Source organism: Bufo bufo, chromosome 3, assembly GCF_905171765.1.
Source record: "Bufo bufo chromosome 3, aBufBuf1.1, whole genome shotgun sequence".
Lineage (NCBI taxonomy): Eukaryota > Metazoa > Chordata > Amphibia > Anura > Bufonidae > Bufo > Bufo bufo.
In genome coordinates, this window is record NC_053391.1 from 29,905,019 (window position 1) to 29,926,386 (window position 21,368).

At 43.7% G+C, this 21,368-nt stretch overlaps 1 protein-coding gene across 1 annotated transcript in view; it reads left to right on the top strand.

Moving 5' to 3' along the window:
* LOC120993190 (cell surface glycoprotein CD200 receptor 1-B-like) overlaps positions 1-20,198 on the top strand; it is a 38,057-nt gene extending 17,859 nt beyond the window's left edge. Inside the window, exons 3-6 of the mRNA XM_040421749.1 lie at positions 5,905-6,159; positions 11,375-11,471; positions 12,871-12,925; positions 19,790-20,198. Of these exons, the coding sequence (XP_040277683.1) occupies positions 5,905-6,159; positions 11,375-11,471; positions 12,871-12,925; positions 19,790-19,906 (524 nt within the window). The 3' untranslated portion in view covers positions 19,907-20,198. The remainder of the gene's footprint in view (positions 1-5,904; positions 6,160-11,374; positions 11,472-12,870; positions 12,926-19,789) is intronic.
* Positions 20,199-21,368: the final 1,170 nt, after the last annotated feature.

Sequence of the window (21,368 nt, forward strand, 5' to 3'; positions counted from 1 at the left end):
ACATGTGTCACTTTATGTGGTAATAGTGTCACGGCTGAGGATGGGGAAAACCCTCAGCCGTGCGATGCCAGAAGATGGAAAGGTCGCTACTTGGCCAGAACCACAGAATTAGGGAGCAGGTCACCTCCTAGAGCTTCCCTAATCTGACCCTGACTCCTAGCTGCATGAGCCGCCCTTGAAGGTAGGAGGACTCATGCTCAGGAACCTCGGATCCCTTCTGACCCTCCGCCGATCCATGAACTAGGAGCTGGGTAGACAGCCCGTTCCTCCTGGACGCGGAGACACAGGAGTCTAAAGTGGCCAAGCTATAAAGAAAGGGGAACAGAAACAGACATATGGCAATGGCAGGTAAGTGCAACTAGTACCACACCTACCTGCCACAGACACAGAGACAGGAACCCAAGTATAAGTGCTGCTGTCCACAACAACACAAGAGACAGAGCACACACCACACAGGAACCCAGGAAACCATACGCTGCAATAAATAAGCATAACACAAACACATCTTCATAACATCGGGTATCACATTCTATGACCACAAGGGTGGCCCTCACTGGCAGATGGTATCTGAGACCAGGAGGGTGCCTCCAGCCCACTACAAGGCTGGAGTACCCCTCAGCTTCTGAAATATTCATTACCCTGATTAGGCGGTTTACAGAAACACACCACATGTGGTCGTAAACCGCTGTACGGTAACACGGCAGGGCACAGTAGTAAAGGAATGCCATACGGTTTTTGGAAGGTAGATTTAGCTGAACTGGTTTTTAGATGCCATGTCCGATTTGAAGCCCCCCTGATGCACCCCTACAGTAGAAACTCAAAAAAGTGACCACATTTTGGAAACTACGGGATAAGGTGCCAGTTTTATTGGTACTATTTTCGGGTACATATGATTTTTAATTGCTCTATATTACGTTTTTTTGTGAGGCAAGGTAACCAAAAAAATAGATGTTTTTTTTAACAACATTCATCTGACAGGTTAGATCATGCACTATTTTTATAGAGCAGGTTGTTACGGATGCAATGATATCAAATATGTCTACTTTCTATGATGTTTGTTTCAGTTTTACATAATAAAACATTTTTGAAAACAAAAATTAGGTTTTTGTATCTCCATTTTCTGAACGCCCTATTTTTTTCATTTTTCTGCCGATCGTCTTGTGCAGGGGCTTATATTTGCTGGAAGAGTTGACGTTTTTATTGGTACCATTTTTGGGTACTTATGATTTTTTTGATCATTCATTATTACACTTTATGGGTAGGGTGACCAAAAAATTGGTTGTTTTGGCGCAGTTTTTATTAAATTATTTTTACAGCGTTTACCTGAGAGATTGGGTCATGTGACTTTTTTATAGAGCAGATCGTTATTGACGTGGCAATACCTAATATGTCTACTTTTTTTATTTATTTAAGTTTTACACAATAATAGCATTTTTGAAATCACAATAATGATATTGTAGTGTATCCATAGTCTGAGAGCCATAGCTTTTTTATTTTTTCACCGATTCTCTTAAGTAGGGTCTTATTTTTTGCAGGATGAGGTGACGATCTGATTGGCACTATTTTGGGGGGCATACACCTTTTTGATCACTTGCTGTTGCAATTTTTGTGATGTAATGTGACAAAAAAGGCTTATTTTTATTTTTAATTTTTTAACGGTGTTCACGGATGTAACGATACCTAATATGTATACTTTTTTTAATTTATTTCACTTTAGCACAATAATAGCAGTTTTGAAGCAAAAATAATCATATTTTAGTGTCTCCATTGTCTGAGAGTGATAGCTTTTTTTATTTTTTATCCGATTCTCTTAGGTAGGATCTAATTTTTTGCGGGATGAGGTTACGGTCTGATTTGTACTATGGGGGGGGGATACGCCTTTTTGATCACTTGCTGTTGCAATTTTTGTGATGTAATGTGACAAAAATTGCTTCTTTTTTTACATTTTTTTTTACGGTGTTCACCTGAGGGGTTAGGTCATGTGATATTTTTATAGAGCTGGTTGTTATGGACGTGGCGATACCTAATATGTATATTTTTTTTATGTATTTCACTTTAGCACAACAATAGCAGTTTTGAAACAAAAAAATTATATTTTAGTGTCTCCATGTTCTGAGAGATATAGTTTTTTTATTTTTTGGGCGATTGTCTTAGGTAGGGCTCAATTTTTGTGGGATGAGGTGACGGTTTTATTGATACCATTTTGTGGGACATACGCGTTTTTGATTGCTTGGTGTTGCACTTTTTGTGATGTAAGGTGACAAAAATGGCTTTTTTGTACACCGTTTTTATGGTTTTTATTGAACATGTGATGTGAAGTGGCGATACCTAATATGTGTGTTTTTTTATGTTTTTTATTATAATAAAAGGGGAAAGGGGCGTTTGTTTTTTCATTTTTTACTTTATAAATTTTAAAAATGTATTAATTTTATTAAAAACACTTTTTTTAACTTTTTTCTTTTTACTTTATTTCTGATGTTTACTTTTGAGGGTCTGATCCCCTCTGAAATGCATTACAATTCATCTGTATTGTAATGCATTGCCTGTTAGTGTATGACACTGAGTCATACTCTAACAGGTTGCCTAGGAGACGGGTCTGAGGCTGGATCTCCTCGGCACCCGTAGAAGGCAGTTCCCAATGCCATGCAAGGCATTGGGCAGCCTCTGCACAGCATCGGGCTGCCTTGTCACACATCGGGTCTCCGCCACAGCAGCGCGGGGACTCGATCCGCTCACTCACCCGACACAAACCCCTTCTATGTCGCGGTCAGCGCGGACCGCGGCATAGAAGCGGTTAATCCGCCGGCATCGGCTTTTACAGCGATGCCACCGGATACAGCAGGGGCCCAGCTACCAGGGACTGCCGGGCCCCTGCAGTGATCGCGCGCACCGCTCCGATGCCCGCGCGATCACCATGATATACTATTACGTCAAATTGCGGGAACGCAGTGGTTCCCATGACGTAGTAGTCAGTCATGTGTCGGGAAGGGGTTAAACTGCATTCATACTGTTATATTTATTGTAATATTTTCTGTTCATTTGCACTGTTATTACACTATAACTGCACTGTGGAAAGGGTTAATGCACAGCAAACTAATACTGAGAGACTTTATGACTTTCTACCTATGCAAAGTTTTGGAGGGGGAAAAAATAGACAAATTGACCTTCTGACTGTCTGGTTTAGCTCTGTTGTTTATGTTTGAAGACTTGTTTACGTCTGGAAAAACTGCTTATTCATTCCCATTGACTTGCATTCAAGCTCTATACAAGTCTATGATAGAGAGACATTGTAACAATGTTTCTGTTTAGACTGTGCTTCTCCACTCCCCCTTCCCACTAGAAGGTTCTAGTTCAGCTGGTATAGACCAGTGTTTAGTAGGATACACCCTGCCAGACTGCATGAGTGACCAGAAGAGGGTGCTGAGATGGGGACATTGAACCACAGACCCAGCCCTATGACCAGGGAGCCAGCTGGATGACTTAGCCACAGACCCTGGGCCACTAGCCTTTGACCAGGGTAAAAGTCTTCTAAGAGAGAGAGAGAGAGAGAGAAGGACAGCTAGCTCAGGCCTTTCCTCAGCATGAAACTTTCAGGCAGGGAGGAGATTGGAGAATCCAGCTTAGTGCGTTGCCTGTATTGTTTTGCACTTGAGTTTCTTCAGTAATGAAGCACACTGGTTTACTGCAGATTCTCTGGACTTATATATCATTGGGTTGCACCACACCTTACCATCCCTTTCAGAGAGCAACAACATGTGGAGCATAAACGGTGTCCAGGAGACCCAGTGTAGATTTGGAGCCACCCCACACCCAGCCTGCTGCACCCTTTGCCCATTACAGGTATATCAATTCCAGCTTCTCTTGTAATGGGCAGATATGTCACTCTACCATTATTCATTATCCTGTATAAGCCACACAAAAGAAACAGGGTTCTGTTTTTCATGGCCCTCACTGTCCAGACCTCCTTTTATATGATTAACAGCCAGTTCTAGAATCTTCTAGAATATGACCTGGACACATCTGGTTGCTCCCTATGATTTTCTAGCACTTTCTGGTTAACTCTGGTCAACATTCATAGATGTAGCTGGAATATCCAGCATTTTTCTTCCCCACTAGCCACTGTACCACCTACTGGACGGCTGTCACACATTTCTTAGGCAGTTGATAACTATTTGCTGCCTTTGATGTTAATGTACCTTTGTCCAGATAGACAGTACGTGCTCATACTGGCTTTTTTTGAGAGGACACTAATTAACAGAAAGTTGCTGAAAGCCTTAAATATGTCCAGGGTACCAATACAATATATGGCTTATATTATTTTCGTAAAAATTAATACAAATCTGTATTTTTTACACTGTCTAAGACAATGTATCCAAAATCAGGCAACATTCACAAACCTAATTAATAGAGGGTGTCTCACGAGGGCAACCAGCCTTCATATGCCATATTTGAGCATATGTACATTATATTATAGAGGTCCTACTTCCATGATACCACTACAAAGGTAAGCCCTGAGGTTTCAATATCCTGACTCGTGGCAATCTGTTGATATAGCAGGTCTACTGTATATTTGAAAATGGTTTGTTCGTGGGACACCTCCTTGAAGCCACTATGTTTCAGAACATTCTGTGTCTCCATAACTGCTCTAGTGTATGCTCACTTGAGCAGAAGTGCAGCTTGACATAAAGCCTTATACACATGGCAGAGCCAAAGTCTCAATGCTATGCATCGGATTTCATAGCAGTAACACTTAAAGGTGTTGTCCCACGAGAACTATTCTGCAGTATTCAAAACAATATCTGGATCTTTAGCAATAATTCAGTAAAACTCGTTTTTCGGACAGGTGTAGTATCTCCGGGAGCTCCTTTTCTTTAGTCCCCAAATTTCTCAGTGTAAGAATTCCAAGCAGTAGTAACCGCTGTCATATTGGATGTAACTCTAACATGTTGGATATATTACTGCTCTATACACTAGATTTGTAAAGGCCTGGATGGGTTTGCCTCTTATTGGTCTTATCAACATTATTTTGCCCAAACTGTTATAATTATATAGGGTGGCCGCATAGTCTTGCCATATCTTGCCCCATGGTCTTTGCTGCTATTGATAAATTGCTAACTCCATTTTTGGTGGCCCTATCTGTCTCCTAGGTTGGCCACAGATACTTCATATCTGTGAGGAGGCCTGGCTCTCCCAAATGTGTACAGTGATCCCTCAAGTTACAATATTAATTGGTTCCAGGATGACCATTGTATGTTGAAACCATTGTAAGTTGAGTAATCTTTTCCAAAGCCCCAAAATGTCATCCAAGATAAGAAAAATTGAAGATTTTTAAAAGATAAGCAGAAAACCATGACAGATAAAACATATCCTTACATCTAACAGTCAGGGATAGCTGCTAACTAGTAACTAATCCAGCTATTTTACCAGAGAAGTGACCTTGATTGGTTGGATCTGAGTCTGAGACATTGTATGTTAAGTCTAGTTTCAATTTACGGTGGGTCAGAAAAGACCATTGTATGTTGAAAATATTGTATCCTTAGGCCATTGTATCTTAAGGGATCACTATATATGTAATATATTGCCACACAACTGACCTGGTGCTGGGTAGATTAGAGCAGTCTCCAACAGTCCAAGAAGCTGCAATATTGAGATCTTATGAAGTCCTCAATACTCACATCTCATGAAGAAGTGCCGCTTGATCTTCTGGATCCCATTTTTAATATATAACAAGGCCCCCTCTGGAATTATAACATGCAATTATCGTGATCTACACTTCTGCACTACCATCGAAAGTCTTACCACAGCTGTTGTCTTACGATTGATCATTTGGTCATTGGGACCCCTCAGACACCAGGGCCCTGATCGGACTATTACCTCTTCATCTCTTTTTCTTTTAACTTTTAGCTGAACCTTTTTTATCAATGAAGACTGATGAAAATGGGAATCCGGAGTGCCGTGCAGTCGGTGGAAAACCAGCAGCAAATATTTCATGGACTCCAGAGTCTACAGATGACGTAAAGACAAGGAGTAATAGAGAATTGAACGGAACCACTACTGTGATCAGCTCATATAACACATCGAACAAAGACGTGACCTGCATAGTGTCTCACCCGACTTTTACAAGTCCTATGGAAAGACGCTTATCAAAACTTACACTGGGTTTGTATCCTGGGTTCCTCCACAATCCTGAAAATATATCCAATGCAAATGATAACTAAAGCTGAGAAATTATGGTTGTTCTCTCATAATTTATTGTACTTTTTTAATGTCGGATTCTTTAGAAATTTTTGGATCCCACGCCTTGAAGTAATTTGGTAACTGGAGATAACTCCTTAACCTCTATGGAAGAGTGGTGTGGGCATTCTCTGTGACCTGCGCAGAGATCATTGTGCATGGGGGGGGAAGAGGAGCTGTGTCACCATCTATTGTGAATAGGGATGAGCGGACCCGTGGATGTTCAGGTTCGCTGGGTCCGGCTGAGCTTCGGGTCAAAGTTCGGGTTCGGGACCCGAACTTGACCCGAACTCGAACCCCATTGGAGTCAATGGGGACCTGAACTTTCGTGCACTAAAATAGCTGTAAAATAGTCATAGTAAGGGCTAGAGGGCTGCAAAAGGAAGCAAAATGGGGGTAAGAGCAGGACAGGTGCGCTGCAAACAAATGTGGATAGGAAAATGACTTAAAATAACATGGAATAGAAAAAAATAAAAAATAATAATCTTGAACTAGGAGGAGGAGGTCAAAGTGGAGTAGGAGGTTGAAGAGGCGGTGGGCGTGGCAGTGTAGGTGGAAGCGGCGGTGAAGGAGGTAGCCAACACAGTTTTTGTTGGGTTTTTTTGTTGGTTTTTTTCCCTTTATTTTTTTTTTTTTTTTTTTATAAATCTGGGAAGACCCCTGTGGCAAAACCAACCTCGCCACTGGGTTTTGGAGAGGACTGGCTGCTGGCCTCTTGCCCCTGGATTATGGGCCATATACTAACGTTTAAACCCCTGAACCTATTCAAGTAAATTTTGGATAGGTTTGTCCCCACGTTATACTGTTTGAATTAATGTAAGTTATATGTATGGCCAATGTAAACTCACAAAGTTGTAACAATTTATAATAAGTGTAACTTGTCAACTTGGGAGGAATATGCGGGTGTTTTTCTATTGTGCCATTGTCCCATTGTGTGTTTAAATGGTGATGTCTGTTCTGTTGTCCTCACATGTGTATTGGCGATCTCCCTTTGTCCTCAGAGATAATTGGATTGCTCCTCAGGTTGTCTCCGGAGAGAGAGGAGGAGACCATGATGCATTGTGGGGATATGTTGTATTTGTCCTATGTCACAGTCTTCATTCTGGTCCTCTGGGGGCGTGAATGATTGGTTGCTGTAGTTACATTGTATGTGTTGTAAATTACTGATTGGTTATATTTCAAACCCCTGTGGGCAGTACTATGTTTGTGGTTTATGAATAAAAGAGGCTGTACGTGAAGTACAGGCAGACCACTGCTTGACCCTCAACACGGAGCCTTGTCTCGTTATTGGGGGGATTCACTGTATGCTGTTAGAGGACCGATTGCCAGAAGTGTAAGCTGATCCCTGTTCGTCTGCTAGCAGCTATTCGTGAGGTTCCAGTTTGGAGTGCTATTTTGTATCCAGTTCGGTCGTTTGGTGTTCTGCAGTAGCTGTGCCTGTCTCTCAGAAAGGGGCTTATCGCCTAAACGGATTTTAACCCCTTGTCTGCTAAAACGGTGCCGTTACAACCCCAAAACATTGGGAAATAGAAAAGAGAATGCAAAGAGAAAGTGCGCTGTAGTATAACAATGGCTGGTTAAGGCCGGTATACATGTCTATTCTGCACAAGGTACGCACAAGTCCTGTGGGATCCATGCCTGGTTCATTTTAATGAACGTGAGCTTGTCCACGTTGGCTGTGGACAGGCGGCTGCGCTTGTCTGTGATCACCCCCCTGCCGTGCTAAACACATGTTCGGACAATACACTGGCCGCAAGGCAGGCCAGCACCTCCAAGGCGTAAAGGGCAAGCTCAGGCCATGTGCCCAATTTGGAGACCCAGAAGTTGAATAGGGCAGACCCATCAGTCAGTACGTGTAGGCGTGTGTACACATACTGCTCCACGATGTTGGTGAAATGCTGCCTCCTGCTAAGACGTTCCGTATCAGCTGGTGGTGTTGGTTGTTGTGGCATGCTGACAAAGTTTTTCCACATTGCGGCCATACTAACCCTCCCTTCTGAGGTGCTGGCGGTGCCCCAGCTGCGTTGGCGACTTTTTCCTCATCCTCCGCATTTTCCTTGTGCTTCCACTGTGCCCCCGCTGTCAGGTGTGAATGCTATCAGTAGTGCATCTTCCAATCACGCTCCAGTGATGGATTTAAGGACAGCACGTTGTCCTTGTAGCGGGGATCCAGCAGGGTGGCCATCCAGTAATCAGCACTGGTTAGAATGTGGACAACTCAGCGGTCGTTGCGCAGGCACTGCAGTATGTAGTCGCTCATGTGTGCCAGGCTGCCCAGAGGCAACGACAAGCTGTCCTCTGTGGGAGGTGTATCATCTGTGTCCTCTGTATCCCCCCAGCCACGCTCCATTGATGCCCATAAACTGCTTTGGGTACCACCCTGCTGTGAACACGGTTCCTCCTCATCATCATCCTCCTCCTCCTCATCCTGCAGAACTGTGTCCTGGCTGGACAGTTGTGTAACTGGCCTCTGTTGGTGCAGGAACCCATCCTCTGAGCCTCTGAGTCACAATTGTCTCAGAGGATGGGTTCCTCTGAGTCACAAGTGGCTCAGAGGAACCCATCCTCTGAGCCACTTGTGAATGACTGGCCTGATAACCGTGGAAATGATCCCTCTTCCTCCTGTCCCACATCCTCTTCCATCATCGCCCGAAGCGTTTTTTCAAGGAGACATAGAAGTGGGATAGTAACCCTGAGGACGGCGTAATCGGCACTGGCCATGTTGGTGGAGTACTCGAAACAGAGCAACACGACACACACGTCCTGCATAGAGGCCCACTCATTGGTGGTAAAGTGGTGCTGTTCACTCGTTCGTGCTGCAGCTGAAACTCCACTATGGCCTGCTGCTGCTCGCACAGTCTCTCCAGCATGTGCAAGGTGGAGTTCCACCTTGTGGGTATGTTGCATATAAGGCGGTGAGCGGGAAGGCCAAAGTTATGCTGCAACGCAGACAGGCGAGCATCAGCAGGGTGAGAACGCCAAAAGCACGCACAGAACAGTTCTGCAGCAGCTCTGACATATCGGGGTAATTTTTCAGGAACCTCTGCACCACCAGATTCAGTACATGCGCCAGGCAAGGGATGTGCGTCAAGCCGGCTAGCCCCAGAGTTACTACGAGATTTCGCCCGTTATCGCACACCACCAGGCCAGGCTTGAGGCTCAGCAGCACCAACCACTCATCGGTCTGTTGTTCCAATGCCCGTCCACAGCTCCTGGAATGCTTTTACTTATCCAAGTCGTTAAGAAATTTTTTCTTGTGACACGTTGTACTTCTTGTTAATGGTAAATTTGAGTCAATATATTTTACCTTTATTTATAAAAAAAAATCCAAAAGTTAACGAAAATTTTAAAAAATTCACTGTTTTCTAAATTAGAATCTCTCTGCTTTTAAGACAGATAGTGATGCCACATAAAATATTCATCAATTAACATTCCCTGTGTGTCTACTTTATGTTGGCATCATTTTAGTAATGTAATTTTATTTTTTTAGGACGCTAGAAGGTTTAGAATAATTTTTAAGAAAATTTCCAAAGTCAAGTTTTTTAAGGACCAGTTCAGTTCTGAAGTTACTTTGTGGGGCTTACATAATAGAACCAACCCATAAATGACCCCATATTAGAAATGACACCCCTTAAAACTATTAAAAACTGGTTTTAGAAATGTTGTTAACCCTTTAGGCATTCCACAGGAATTAAAGCAAAATAGAGGTGACATTTCAAAATGTCTTTTTTTTTTTTGCAGATTTTTCATTTTAATAAATTTTTTCCTGGAACACATCTAGGGTTAACAAAAAAACAAACCTCAATATTTATTTCCTTGATTCTGCAGTTTGCAGAAACACCCCAAATGTGGTCATATACAGCTGTATGGGCACACAACAGGGCATAAAAGGCAAGGAGCGCCATATGGTTTTTGGAGGGCAGATTTTGCTGGAATGGTCTTTGGGCACCATGTTGCATTTGAAGAGACCCTGAGGTACCCCACAGTGAAAACCCCAAAATAGTGACCACATTTTGTAAACTACACCACCCAAGGAATTTTTAAGGGATGTAGCGAGCACTTCACTCAACAGCTGTTTCATCGAATTTTTAATACTTGGGTGTGAGCTGGTGTATTGCACCCACAAAAAATCATTGTAGGTCACCCACAAAACAAATAGCCAGATTCCTAACACTCTCCCTCGCTTCAGCTGCCTGCTTTCTGTCCGTGCACTACTCAAAGCTGATGGGCGGTGCTACATGTGATCCAGCTTGTATAGAGGCTGGGTCACATGATGCACAGGCCAATCACAGCCATGCCATTCCTAGGCGTGGCTGTGATGGCTTCTAAGTGCCCACAGCTTAAAAGCTTGTTGATTGGCTGCCCTGCAGCCTTTCAAAAGCTTTATTAGATGCTTGAACACCGAATTCGAACCGGCAAAGTTTGGGTTCGGATCCGGGTACCTGAACTCGCAAAGTTCGGTACAGACGCTCAACACTAATTGTTAAGGATGCTATCCTGTGTTATCTACATATCTTCCACTGTAATGATGCCTATGATGATAATGAGATGACTGCTAAGAAGTGATCTCTACAGAATGGGTAATGGTAATCTAGTAACTGCAAGATTGAAGGATTTTTTTTCATGTTGTGATATGGAAAGTAAAGAAAAAAATCCCAAAATATATGTAATATTTAATTATATATTTTCTTAGTAAAAACATTTAAAATTCATTTTAAAAATATTAACATTGGTAGTCCAAAATGCTACAGGGAAAGTACAACTATTACTCAAATGCCATCATTCAGCTGTATCAGTGCAAACTAAGTATAAATTCCAGAATGGAAAATTTTGAAATTGCCCTGAAGCCCCAAACTGGATTGGTTGTAGATGGGTTAACTGCAAAATCTATTCAAATGATCTCTTGTATTGTTAAAAAATGTTTGTACTTGTGCAGCGCCCACATCAGTCTCCGGATGATATTCCTAAACTGGCAGAGCATACAGGCAGGAAGGGTTGTCATGGGGAAGCTGTCAGTAAAGCTCTTCTCATCCATAGTTTGTAACAGAATAAACCAAGAAAGAATTAAAATCAAACACTACCATTTTTCTTGTAGGAAATGCACTTAGTATTTCACTTTTTGCTTTCTTTTTTTTTTTAGGTGCAGGAGGAAATAACTTAATCCTAATCCTTTGCATAATAACAGTCCTCGTGCTGCTTCTTGGGCTCATTTTGTTTTCGAAGCGATCAAATCTCAGGTATTTCTCATCAATTCTAAAATTTATTGCAAATATCTTTTTGGATTAACTTTTATGTTTAATAGTGTATCATTTTATACAAAAAAAAGATAATAAGTGAGTAACAAGAAAGAGTTTAAAAAAAATATCCCAATATAGTTTTAATGGGATGTTCTGTAAATGTTTGGAGCGTCAGCTCAGTGTCTGTGCTGTTCAGTGGAAGCCATTTACCATATTTTTGTGTTATGGGAAATACGTCTTTATTTTTTTTTATTTTCATATTTATTTTAATATTCCGTACGAACCACTATGCCCATGTTCAAACTGATGGTCCCAATCCAGAGAAAAAAAAGCAATTTTCTATTAGGCAAATTAGCCCCTTGTTGCACCCAATCTCAGTGTCTGCTTCACCATCGCCCTCCTCCCCCGCTCTGAACGACAGTGCCAGGCAATGTGGAGGTAATGGCGTCTGTCCCTGACACCTCTCAGATCGCCGCTGTGGATGGAACCTGTGCTGCGCATGCATCCATCCACCCAGGGAGCTTCAGTACTGTGCAGCGCCAGTCAAAGAGGCGCATGTGCAGTTGTGAGATTTCAAGGTCAGGCGCAATTACCTCTACAGTGCCTGGCCCTGTCACTTGGAATGAGGGGGGAACACAGCCAGCACAGAAACTGGTGCAACAGTGATACCCTCTTTGCATTTATCTCTGGACTGGGACAACCAATCAACATGGGACAAATGTGGTTGGATTTAGCTGACAACCACACGTCTCCAATGTCAGCTGGATTTATTTCAAGGAACAGTATGTGGTGACAGGTTCCCTTTAAAGGCGTTGTCTCACATTTTATAAGTGCATAAATTCTCCCCCATCCTAGAAAGATCGATGGAGTCAAGCAAACGTAGGTTCTCCTCGCTACTCAGCTTAGGCTCCTTTGGTCCACCACTCCCTTCACCATGCTCTGGTCCCCACATGTCAACTTCTGCTACAGATGGGGTCACGTGCACCACTGCAATTAATGATTGATCACAATGGTGATGCGTCCCCCAAACCGGGACATGATCCAGTGATGTGCTGTTTGGGGGGCAGGTCATCTGTGGAGCAGCACATGGGACCGCTGTCCATACCAGAAGTTTAAATGTGGGAACTCAAATGGGATGTGAAGAAAACTGAGGGATGAGGAGTAGGTAAGTAGGCTTGACTCCACAGGTTCAGCATGGAGGGAGTTTTTTTTTTTTTTTAAACATATAACAAGTGTGATAACCACACAAGTGTGATAAAACAAAGCACAAAAACAGGAAGGAGAATTTACGGAAAATACTTTGTGATTTTTCCTTTTTTTACTGAACATCTAAAAATTGTCTGACCAGATCCAAAAATCCCCTAAATAAATAAAAATAACAATGTATTTTGCTCTCCAGAACTTGTCTCAACATGAAACATGACATTTCAGCTGCACGAGAAAATCCTGTCGTGGTGAGAACAGATTAACCCTTTCTTCACTATAATTTGCTAATCATTTACAGACTGTCTGCTATTGAGATACAGCGGGCTAATTGATTTTGCAGTTCAAATTAATTTCTGACAAATTAAAAAATAAGGGCTCATCAAAAATGGCTGCAGTAGTATGGGGCCGTTATAGGGTAAAGGTCCATGATCCTGCTACTGTGCTTCCAAATTTATCTGTGAAGGTTCATTCATCCAGGTCACGGTATATCCAGGGGTGCACCATCAATGAGGCCAGGTGGGGCGATCACCTCGGTCTCATTTGGAGACCTTTTGCCTCCGACATCAAATATGCAGTGTCTGGGTTCAGAGTTCACAATAACGCCTGTACAAGCGTCATAGATGCTAGTTCGGGTCATTTTACTCCATGCAAAAAGTCTAAGGCGTACCAATGCTCCTTAGGGTACTTTCACACTAGCGTTAAAGTTTTCCGGTATTGAGTTCCGTCACAGGGGCTCAATACCAGAAAAAACGCTTCAGTTTTGTCCTAATGCATTCTGAATGGAGAGCAATCCGTTCAGTATGCATCAGGATGTCTTCAGTTCAGTCACTCTTACGGTATTTGGCATGGTGCGGTATTTTCTCCGCAAAAAATTCCGAAACACTTGCCGGAATGCCGTATCCGGCATTATTTTCAATTGAAATGTATAAATGCCAGATCCGGTACCAAGTGTTCCGGGAAAAGCATCCGGTTTTCCGGTCTGCACATGCGCAGACCTTTAGAAATGTGAAAAAAATAAATACTGTATGTCAAACGGATACGCATCCGGATCCGGAAACAAATGGTATCCGTTTGCACACAAATTTCTGGATGTGCCTGCCGGATTCCTCTAACACTAGTGTGAAAGTACCCTTAGACTTTATCCTGACATTCATCGGCGCAGGGCGCGCTGTGAATGGCATGGGCAGCGCAGCGATGCTGCCTGTGCCTGCAATAGCCAATAGCAAAGCTCCTCACAGCAAGGAGCTTTGCTATTGGTTGGTTTGGGCGGCTGCTGGAGCGCCTGCAGCAATGGAAACTGGCGGATTTCAGTTTGTTTTTCAATTGAGTGGTACAGTTTATAGGTCACATTCTAGGTGGAAAAAGTTCTGAAATGATTTATCTTTGTCTCATTTTTTTACATCACAGAAACCTGACATTTTAACAGGGGTGTGTAGACTTTTTATATCCACTCTACATCACACACTGCACCATACACTGTGCCACACACATCACACACTGCATCACGGTGATGCTAGAGAGACACGTCCCCGTCACCGCCTGCCATTGGCTGCCCCCCACCTGGACATCGGATGTTTTCAGCCACGCACGGGGAGAAGCTGCAGCGGCGGTGCGGGGACCAGGAGCGGCGCAGGGAGCGGGGAGAAATATTGTGAGGGGCCCGGCAGATGAAGGAGGGGGGGGATTGTTGCTGTTGGATAACACCTTTAAATGTATGACAAAAACATGATGTGAACCCAACCTAACTGACAGGGAACAAGCTGAACAGACAGTCATGGTCTGCAGTAAACCAGTGTCCTTCTCTACTAGAGGAACTCAAGTGCAAAACAATAAAGGTGAGGCATAAAGCTGGCTTCTCCAGTCTCCCCTCGGGTAGCAGAGAGTTCTTTGCTGGGGTAAGGCCTGATCTAGCTGTCCCTCTCTTTCTTAGAAGGTTGGTACCCTCGCCAAAGGGCTAGTGGCCCAGTCATCCGAATGGCTCTCTGGTAAAAGGACTGGAGACCCAGGGTCTGAGTCTCCCCACCTCAGCAGTGGCGACTCTTGGAACAATATATAGGGGGGGCACAAAGATACCACAGTCAAAAATGGGGGGGGCAAAAACAAATTAAGTATATATAAATAAGATTACAAAATACGAGAGAATTGCGGTATGCAGGGATACCTTTATACTAAAACTATTTACTTACAGAAGAAGCTATTCAGTCGTCTGCTGTGCCGTCCTCTGCTCGCTTCCGCGGGTTCTTTCCCCTTCTTTCTGTCTCTCGTCAGTGCGCAGGCGTACTGTTATGGTGGATCTGTGGAAGACACACTGTTATGGGGGCATCTGTGGATGACACTGTTATTATGCCTCTCATTAGCCCCCATATCAGCCCTTATGCCTCATTAGCCCCCATATGCTGCCTCTCATTATTAGCCCCCATAGGCTGCCTCTCATCATTAGCCCCATATGCCTCTCATCATTAGCCCCCCAAATGCCTCTCATCATTAGCCTCCTTATGCCTCTCATCATTAGCCCCCCATATGCCTCTCATTATTAGCCCCCATATGCCTCATCATTAGCCCCCATATGCCTCTCATCATTAGCCCCCATATGCCTCTCATCATTAGCCCCCCATATGCCTCTCATCATTAGCCCCCATATGCCTCTCATCATTAGCCCCCCATATGCCTCTCATGATTAGCCCCATATGCCTCATCATTAGCCCCCATATGCCTCTCATCATTAGCCCCCATATGCCTCTCATCATTAGCCCCCCATATGCCTCTCATCATTAGCCCCCATATGCCTCTCATCATTAGCCCCCCATATGCCTCTCATGATTAGCCCCATATGCCTCTCATCATTAGCCCCATATGCCTCTCATCATTAGCCCCCTTATGCCTCTCATCATTAGCCCCCCATATGCCTCTCATGATTAGCCCCATATGCCTCATCATTAGCCCCCATATGCCTCTCATCATTAGCCCCCATATGCCTCTCATCATTAGCCCCCCATATGCCTCTCATCATTAGCCCCCATATGCCTCTCATCATTAGCCCCCCATATGCCTCTCATGATTAGCCCCATATGCCTCTCATCATTAGCCCCATATGCCTCTCATCATTAGCCCCCTTATGCCTCTCATCATTAGCCCCCATATGCCTCTCATCATTAGCCCCCATATGCCTCTCATCATTAGCCCCCCAAATGCCTCTCATCATTAGCCCCCCAAATGCCTCTCATCATTAGCCCCCTTATGCCTCTCATCATTAGCCCCCATATGCCTCTCATCATTAGCCCCCAAATGCCTCTCATCATTAGCCCCCCAAATGCCTCTCATCATTAGCCCCCTTATGCCTCTCATCATTAGCCCCCTTATGCCTCTCATCATTAGCCCCCCAAATGCCTCTCATCATTAGCCCCCCATATGCCTCTCATCATTAGCCCCCCAAATGCCTCTCATCATTAGCCCCCCAAATGCCTCTCATCATTAGCCCCCTTATGCCTCTCATCATTAGCCCCCTTATGCCTCTCATCATTAGCCCCCTTATGCCTCTCATCATTAGCCCCCTTATGCCTCTCATCATTAGCCCCCATATGCCTCTCATCATTAGCCCCCCAAATGCCTCTCATCATTAGCCCCCTTATGCCTCTCATCATTAGCCCCCTTATGCCTCTCATCATTAGCCCCCTTATGCCTCTCATCATTAGCCCCCATATGCCTCTCATCATTAGCCCCCATATGCCTCTCATCATTAGCCCCCATATGCCTCTCATCATTAGCCCCCATATGCCTCTCATCATTAGCCCCCATTATGCCCCCAGCAACCACATATTTTATAAAATAAAAAAACACTTACCTCTCCTGCTCCTGGACGCCACCTGCCTCTCCTCAGTCGACTGTGCTCTGAACTGGCGCGCACAGCGTGAGGTCACAGAGCGCCCTCACACTGTCCGCAGCCCTGCACAGCCGACAGCCGAGGACCAGGAAGTGGTGAGTACAGAGCGTTCACCGCTTCCTAGTCTCTCGGTTCTAATGAGCGCTTCCATAATGGAAGCGCTCATTAGTATTCACCTGGGGGAATCAGCGGGGGGGGCAACCGGGGGGGCAAAGGACAAAATAGGGGGGGCGATTGCCCCCCCTCGCCCCCCCCCCCCTAGCGATGCCACTACACCTCAGCATCTTCTTCTGGTCACTTGTGCAGTCTGGCAGAGTCTCTCCTATTAAATCCTGTGTCTGCAGGTCAATAGAGGCTCTAAATGCTCTACACTTATACAGTTTCTAACTGATCTAGAACCATCTAGTGGCCGGGATGAACCTGGAGAAACAGAAACAATGTGGCCGTTCAGGGATGCCATATACATATATTGGGCCTCAATATGAATCAATGGGAATAACCAAGCAGTTTTCAGCCTTAAAACAACAATTTGACAGAGCTAAACCAGATGGTCAAAAGTAGACCGTGCCTGGCTTTTCCCTCCAAAACAGCTCTGCAGTGGAAAATGACTAGTTTCTCAGTACACAAGCTGGAAATTCCCAAAGTCTCATAGTATAAACTGGCGGCACATTAAACCTTTCCACAATTAAGTGCAAATACAGAGCAACAACAGTACAAATGAACAGGCAGTCCAACAGCATAAACCAGAATAGGTGCAATCAAAGACATAAATCATAGTGCAAGTTAACCCTTCAAAGTGTACTAAAGTAGGGAGTGCATTGCTTTGCATAGCAGCAGTAGGGGCAGATGTCCACAAATGCTCAGACTCCAATGTACCCTTGCTCCAGTGAAACATCTTCAAAAGAAAATACAAGTCCACTTATTATTTTTTTCTGTCAAATCCCAAAAGAAAGGCTCCATGAACTGCAACACTGTGAAGATGTGCATGGCCACCTGCACACGTTGTAGAATACATACGTTTTTTTCTGCGTGGATTCCTGAGTGGAAAAATCGCAGCATTGTCCAGTACCAGCAAAGTGCATGAGATTACACAAATCTCGTGTACACTTTGCAGATTTTTTCCGTGCAGAAATTGTCCTACCCTGCGGATTTCACCCTTTTCAATAGAATGCTGAGATCTGCAGTAAAACCGCATCAAATTCACACCAAACCCACAATTAGACATTGATGATTTTGGTGCGGATATGCTGCAGAAATGCACTTAAATACGAATGTATCTTATGTGCGTTCCCTGCACATGCACATGTAAAAAAAAACACAAATTGTGACGCAGACCCAAGCTGGAAAAATTTCAGAATTTAACAAAATGGTCACTGTGCAGAATTCCTCCCAGTATGGCTGCAACCTTAAGGGGGTTTTAAAATGGTCCTGTTTCTTAAAAACTATTCTAGGTTCTCATGGCAACCCTCATAGGTTCCTCAGTCACATTGCATAAGATTATACAATCAATGCGTTGCAAATCGAATTTGACCAAAATTAAAAAAAAATTTGGGCTGACACAATCCAAGTTTTTGTTGATCTGATTTGGGAGAATTTCTCAAAATCTGTCAGCCATTTTTCAAATCAGAAGACAGGAAACATGAGGGAGGAGGATGAAATGACCCCAGCAGGTATCTGTGCATACGCACAGGCAGACATGTAGTGCCCTGGAGCAGGGAGTACTTTGACATTTGGACATTTGTGGACATTTACCTATATCCTCTATGCAAAGTTAAAACCTCTTACTTTATTTCTCTTGAATGGGTTAACTTATACTGTTTATTACTGTGTTAATGCATTTTATATATATATATATATATATATATATATATATATATATATATGTTGTGATATATATCCTGTTCGTTATCACTGGCTCTGTGGAAAGGGTAAATGAATACTGAGAGACTGTTAGGACTTTGATTGAGAAGCTGGTAATTTTTCACAGCTGCCATAGGGTTCAAAGAAGACCATGTTTTGAAGGGAAAAAGCGAGACGTTTACCACCAAAAGCAGACAGCCTGACCTTTTAAATGCCTGGATTTAGCTCTGTTGTTATGTCTGGAAACTTGTTTTTGTCTGGAAAACCTGCTGTGTCATTGCCATTGACTATCACTGAAGTTCTAATGTAAGTCTATACCAGACAGGAGCTGAAACAATGTATCTGTTTGTGCTGAGTTTCTCCACTCCACCCCTCCCACTAGAAAGTTCTAGTCTAGCAAAACTGCATATAAGGAGAGAAGTCAGAGCCCCTGGTGTGCTGCAGTTAGGGATCAGTGCTTGGAAGAGAAGACTCTGCCAGACTACTGAGTGACCAGAAGAAGACGCTGAGATGGGGATACGCTGCTACAGACCCTGGATCACCAGCCTTGGACCAGGCTCCGAGCCTTCTGAAGAGAGAGAGGGACAGCTAGCTCAGGCCATTCCTCAGCATCAAACCCTTCTTCTGCCAGGGAGGAGACTGGAGAAGCCAGTCCTATGCCTTGCCTGTATTGTTTTGTACCTGAGGTCCTCCAGTAAAGAAGCACACTGGTTTAGGGTGCACCACGCCTTACCATCCCTTCCAGAGAGCAGCAACACGTGGTGACACCTCAACGGTGTCCGGGGGACCCAGCGTAGTGTTGGAGTCACCCCAAACCCGGCCACTGCAGACATTCGCCACCAAAAATAGTGTGATATTAAATACTTTTGTGTTAAAAATGACAAAAGAATTATAAGAGTGATACCTTTATTGGCTAACAAAACAAATTATGTTTGCAAGCTATCAGAGCACAGAGGCTCCTTCATCAGGCAGTATTCAAATGAATGACTGTGAGAAAGGTACATCACTGTTTTTAACACAAAAGTAACACGGTACCACACTATTTAGGCTATACATAACCACCAAAAAGAGAATGTTTTTGGACTATTTAAAAAAATATAAAAAAATCTGACAGTGATGTCTCAGCATTAAAGGGGCTGAGTACAGTCCTAGGAGACCTCAGAGTCTCATACACAACTTGTCAGGGCAATACGGGGCACTTTCAGCTCAGAATTTATTCAGACCCAAATTGAATTGGCCAACTGATTCGGTAAAATTTAATGTCAGTAAATTCGTTCATAGAAGTTATATCTACATTTTTATATGACCTATCTATGTATGCATTGTGCCAGCAAATATCTAATTAGAATTTTTATTTTTGCCATTTCATCAGATGGTGGAGGAAGTGGAGCCGTATGCAAGTTTTACTGAAAAAGTGAATACCATTTACAGCTCCACCTATGACCTTGCGGAATATAAAGGAGCTCAACGAACAAGACAGAAAACTTAGCAATGCAACCTACAGACCCTAAACTTCTGGATGGAGCCATTAATTTATTCATATTTTTTTCTCAGAATTAATAAATCAGCAAAGATATGACTTTTTAAAATTTTTTATTTTTTATTTTATTGTAGCCTTTGAGACGAGCGAAGTTTGGAAAAATTTGATTCAGATGATTCAGTTCTTCAAGAAATTTAATTAGTTATGAATTAATTTGTCACAAATAGCAATAAATAAGTTATACCCAGGCTAATCTGCCTAATCATATTCATCCCATTTGGTGGCCTAATCTCAGTGGGAAGGCTCGGAACTTAAAGAGGACCTTTCACCGATTCTTACCCTATGAACTAACTATACAGATAGGTAGAGCGGCACCCGGGGATCTCTCTGCACTTACTATTATCCCCGGGCGCCGCTCCGTTCTCCTGCTATGTCCTCCGGTATCTCCGTTCCCTAAGTTATGGTAGGCGGAGTCTGCCCTAGCGCTGGCCAATCGCACTGCAGAGCTCACAGCCTGGGAGAAAATAACCTCCCAGGCTGTGAGCTCTGCGCTGCGATTGGCCAGCGCTAGGGCAGACTCCGCCTACCATAACTTAGGGACTGGTATCTCCGCCTACTATAACTTAGTGAGCGGAGATACCGGAGGGCATAGCGGCAGAACGGAGCGGCGCCCGGGGATAATAGTAAGTGCAGTGAGATCCCCGGGTGCCGCTCTACATATCTGTATAGTTAGTTCATAGGGTAAGAATCGGTGAAAGGTCCTCTTTCAACTGCAGGGAGAGTGTATCGCCGTGTGCACTCCGTTCTAGTGCACCCACATTCATAGTGAATCTGTTCTGTAGGTACTGTGCTGTCAGTAATGTATTACAGGTGTAATTTATCGCCGTCTACATCACTGTGCAGGGCACAAAGATTCATAGCTAATCCCTTCTGTTAGCTGCTAAATTACTGTGCATCAGTATTACAGGTCAATAAAAGTGTCAGGTCTAATTTATCACCGTTGACTTAACAGTGCAGTGCCGCAGGATTCAAGAGGTATCCCCATGACAGAGTGGGCATAGTGGCAGCAAAAGTGGCAGTAACCGTGACAACAGTGGCCCCATGACAGAGTGGGGATGGTGGCAGCAGCAGTGGCAGTAACCTTGACAAAAGAGGCCCCATGACAGAGTGGGGACGGTGACAGCAGCGGCAGTAACCATAGACAATTGTCAGTGTTTTGCATCAGTAATTGATCAGTAATTGTAGGCAAATAACAGGAGTGGGTCCAAAACAAATAAAATGGAATTATTAGCATCTGATCTGTGTGTTGGACCCATTCCTGCTTTTGGCTTATAAATTCTGATCAAATACTGATGCAAAACACTGGCCAAACACTGACTAAAATAACATATTAGCTACAATGAATTTGGGTCCAGTTGGTGATTTGTGTGGTTCATTCCAATAACCAATGACGCTCCTCCTATATGGCAAT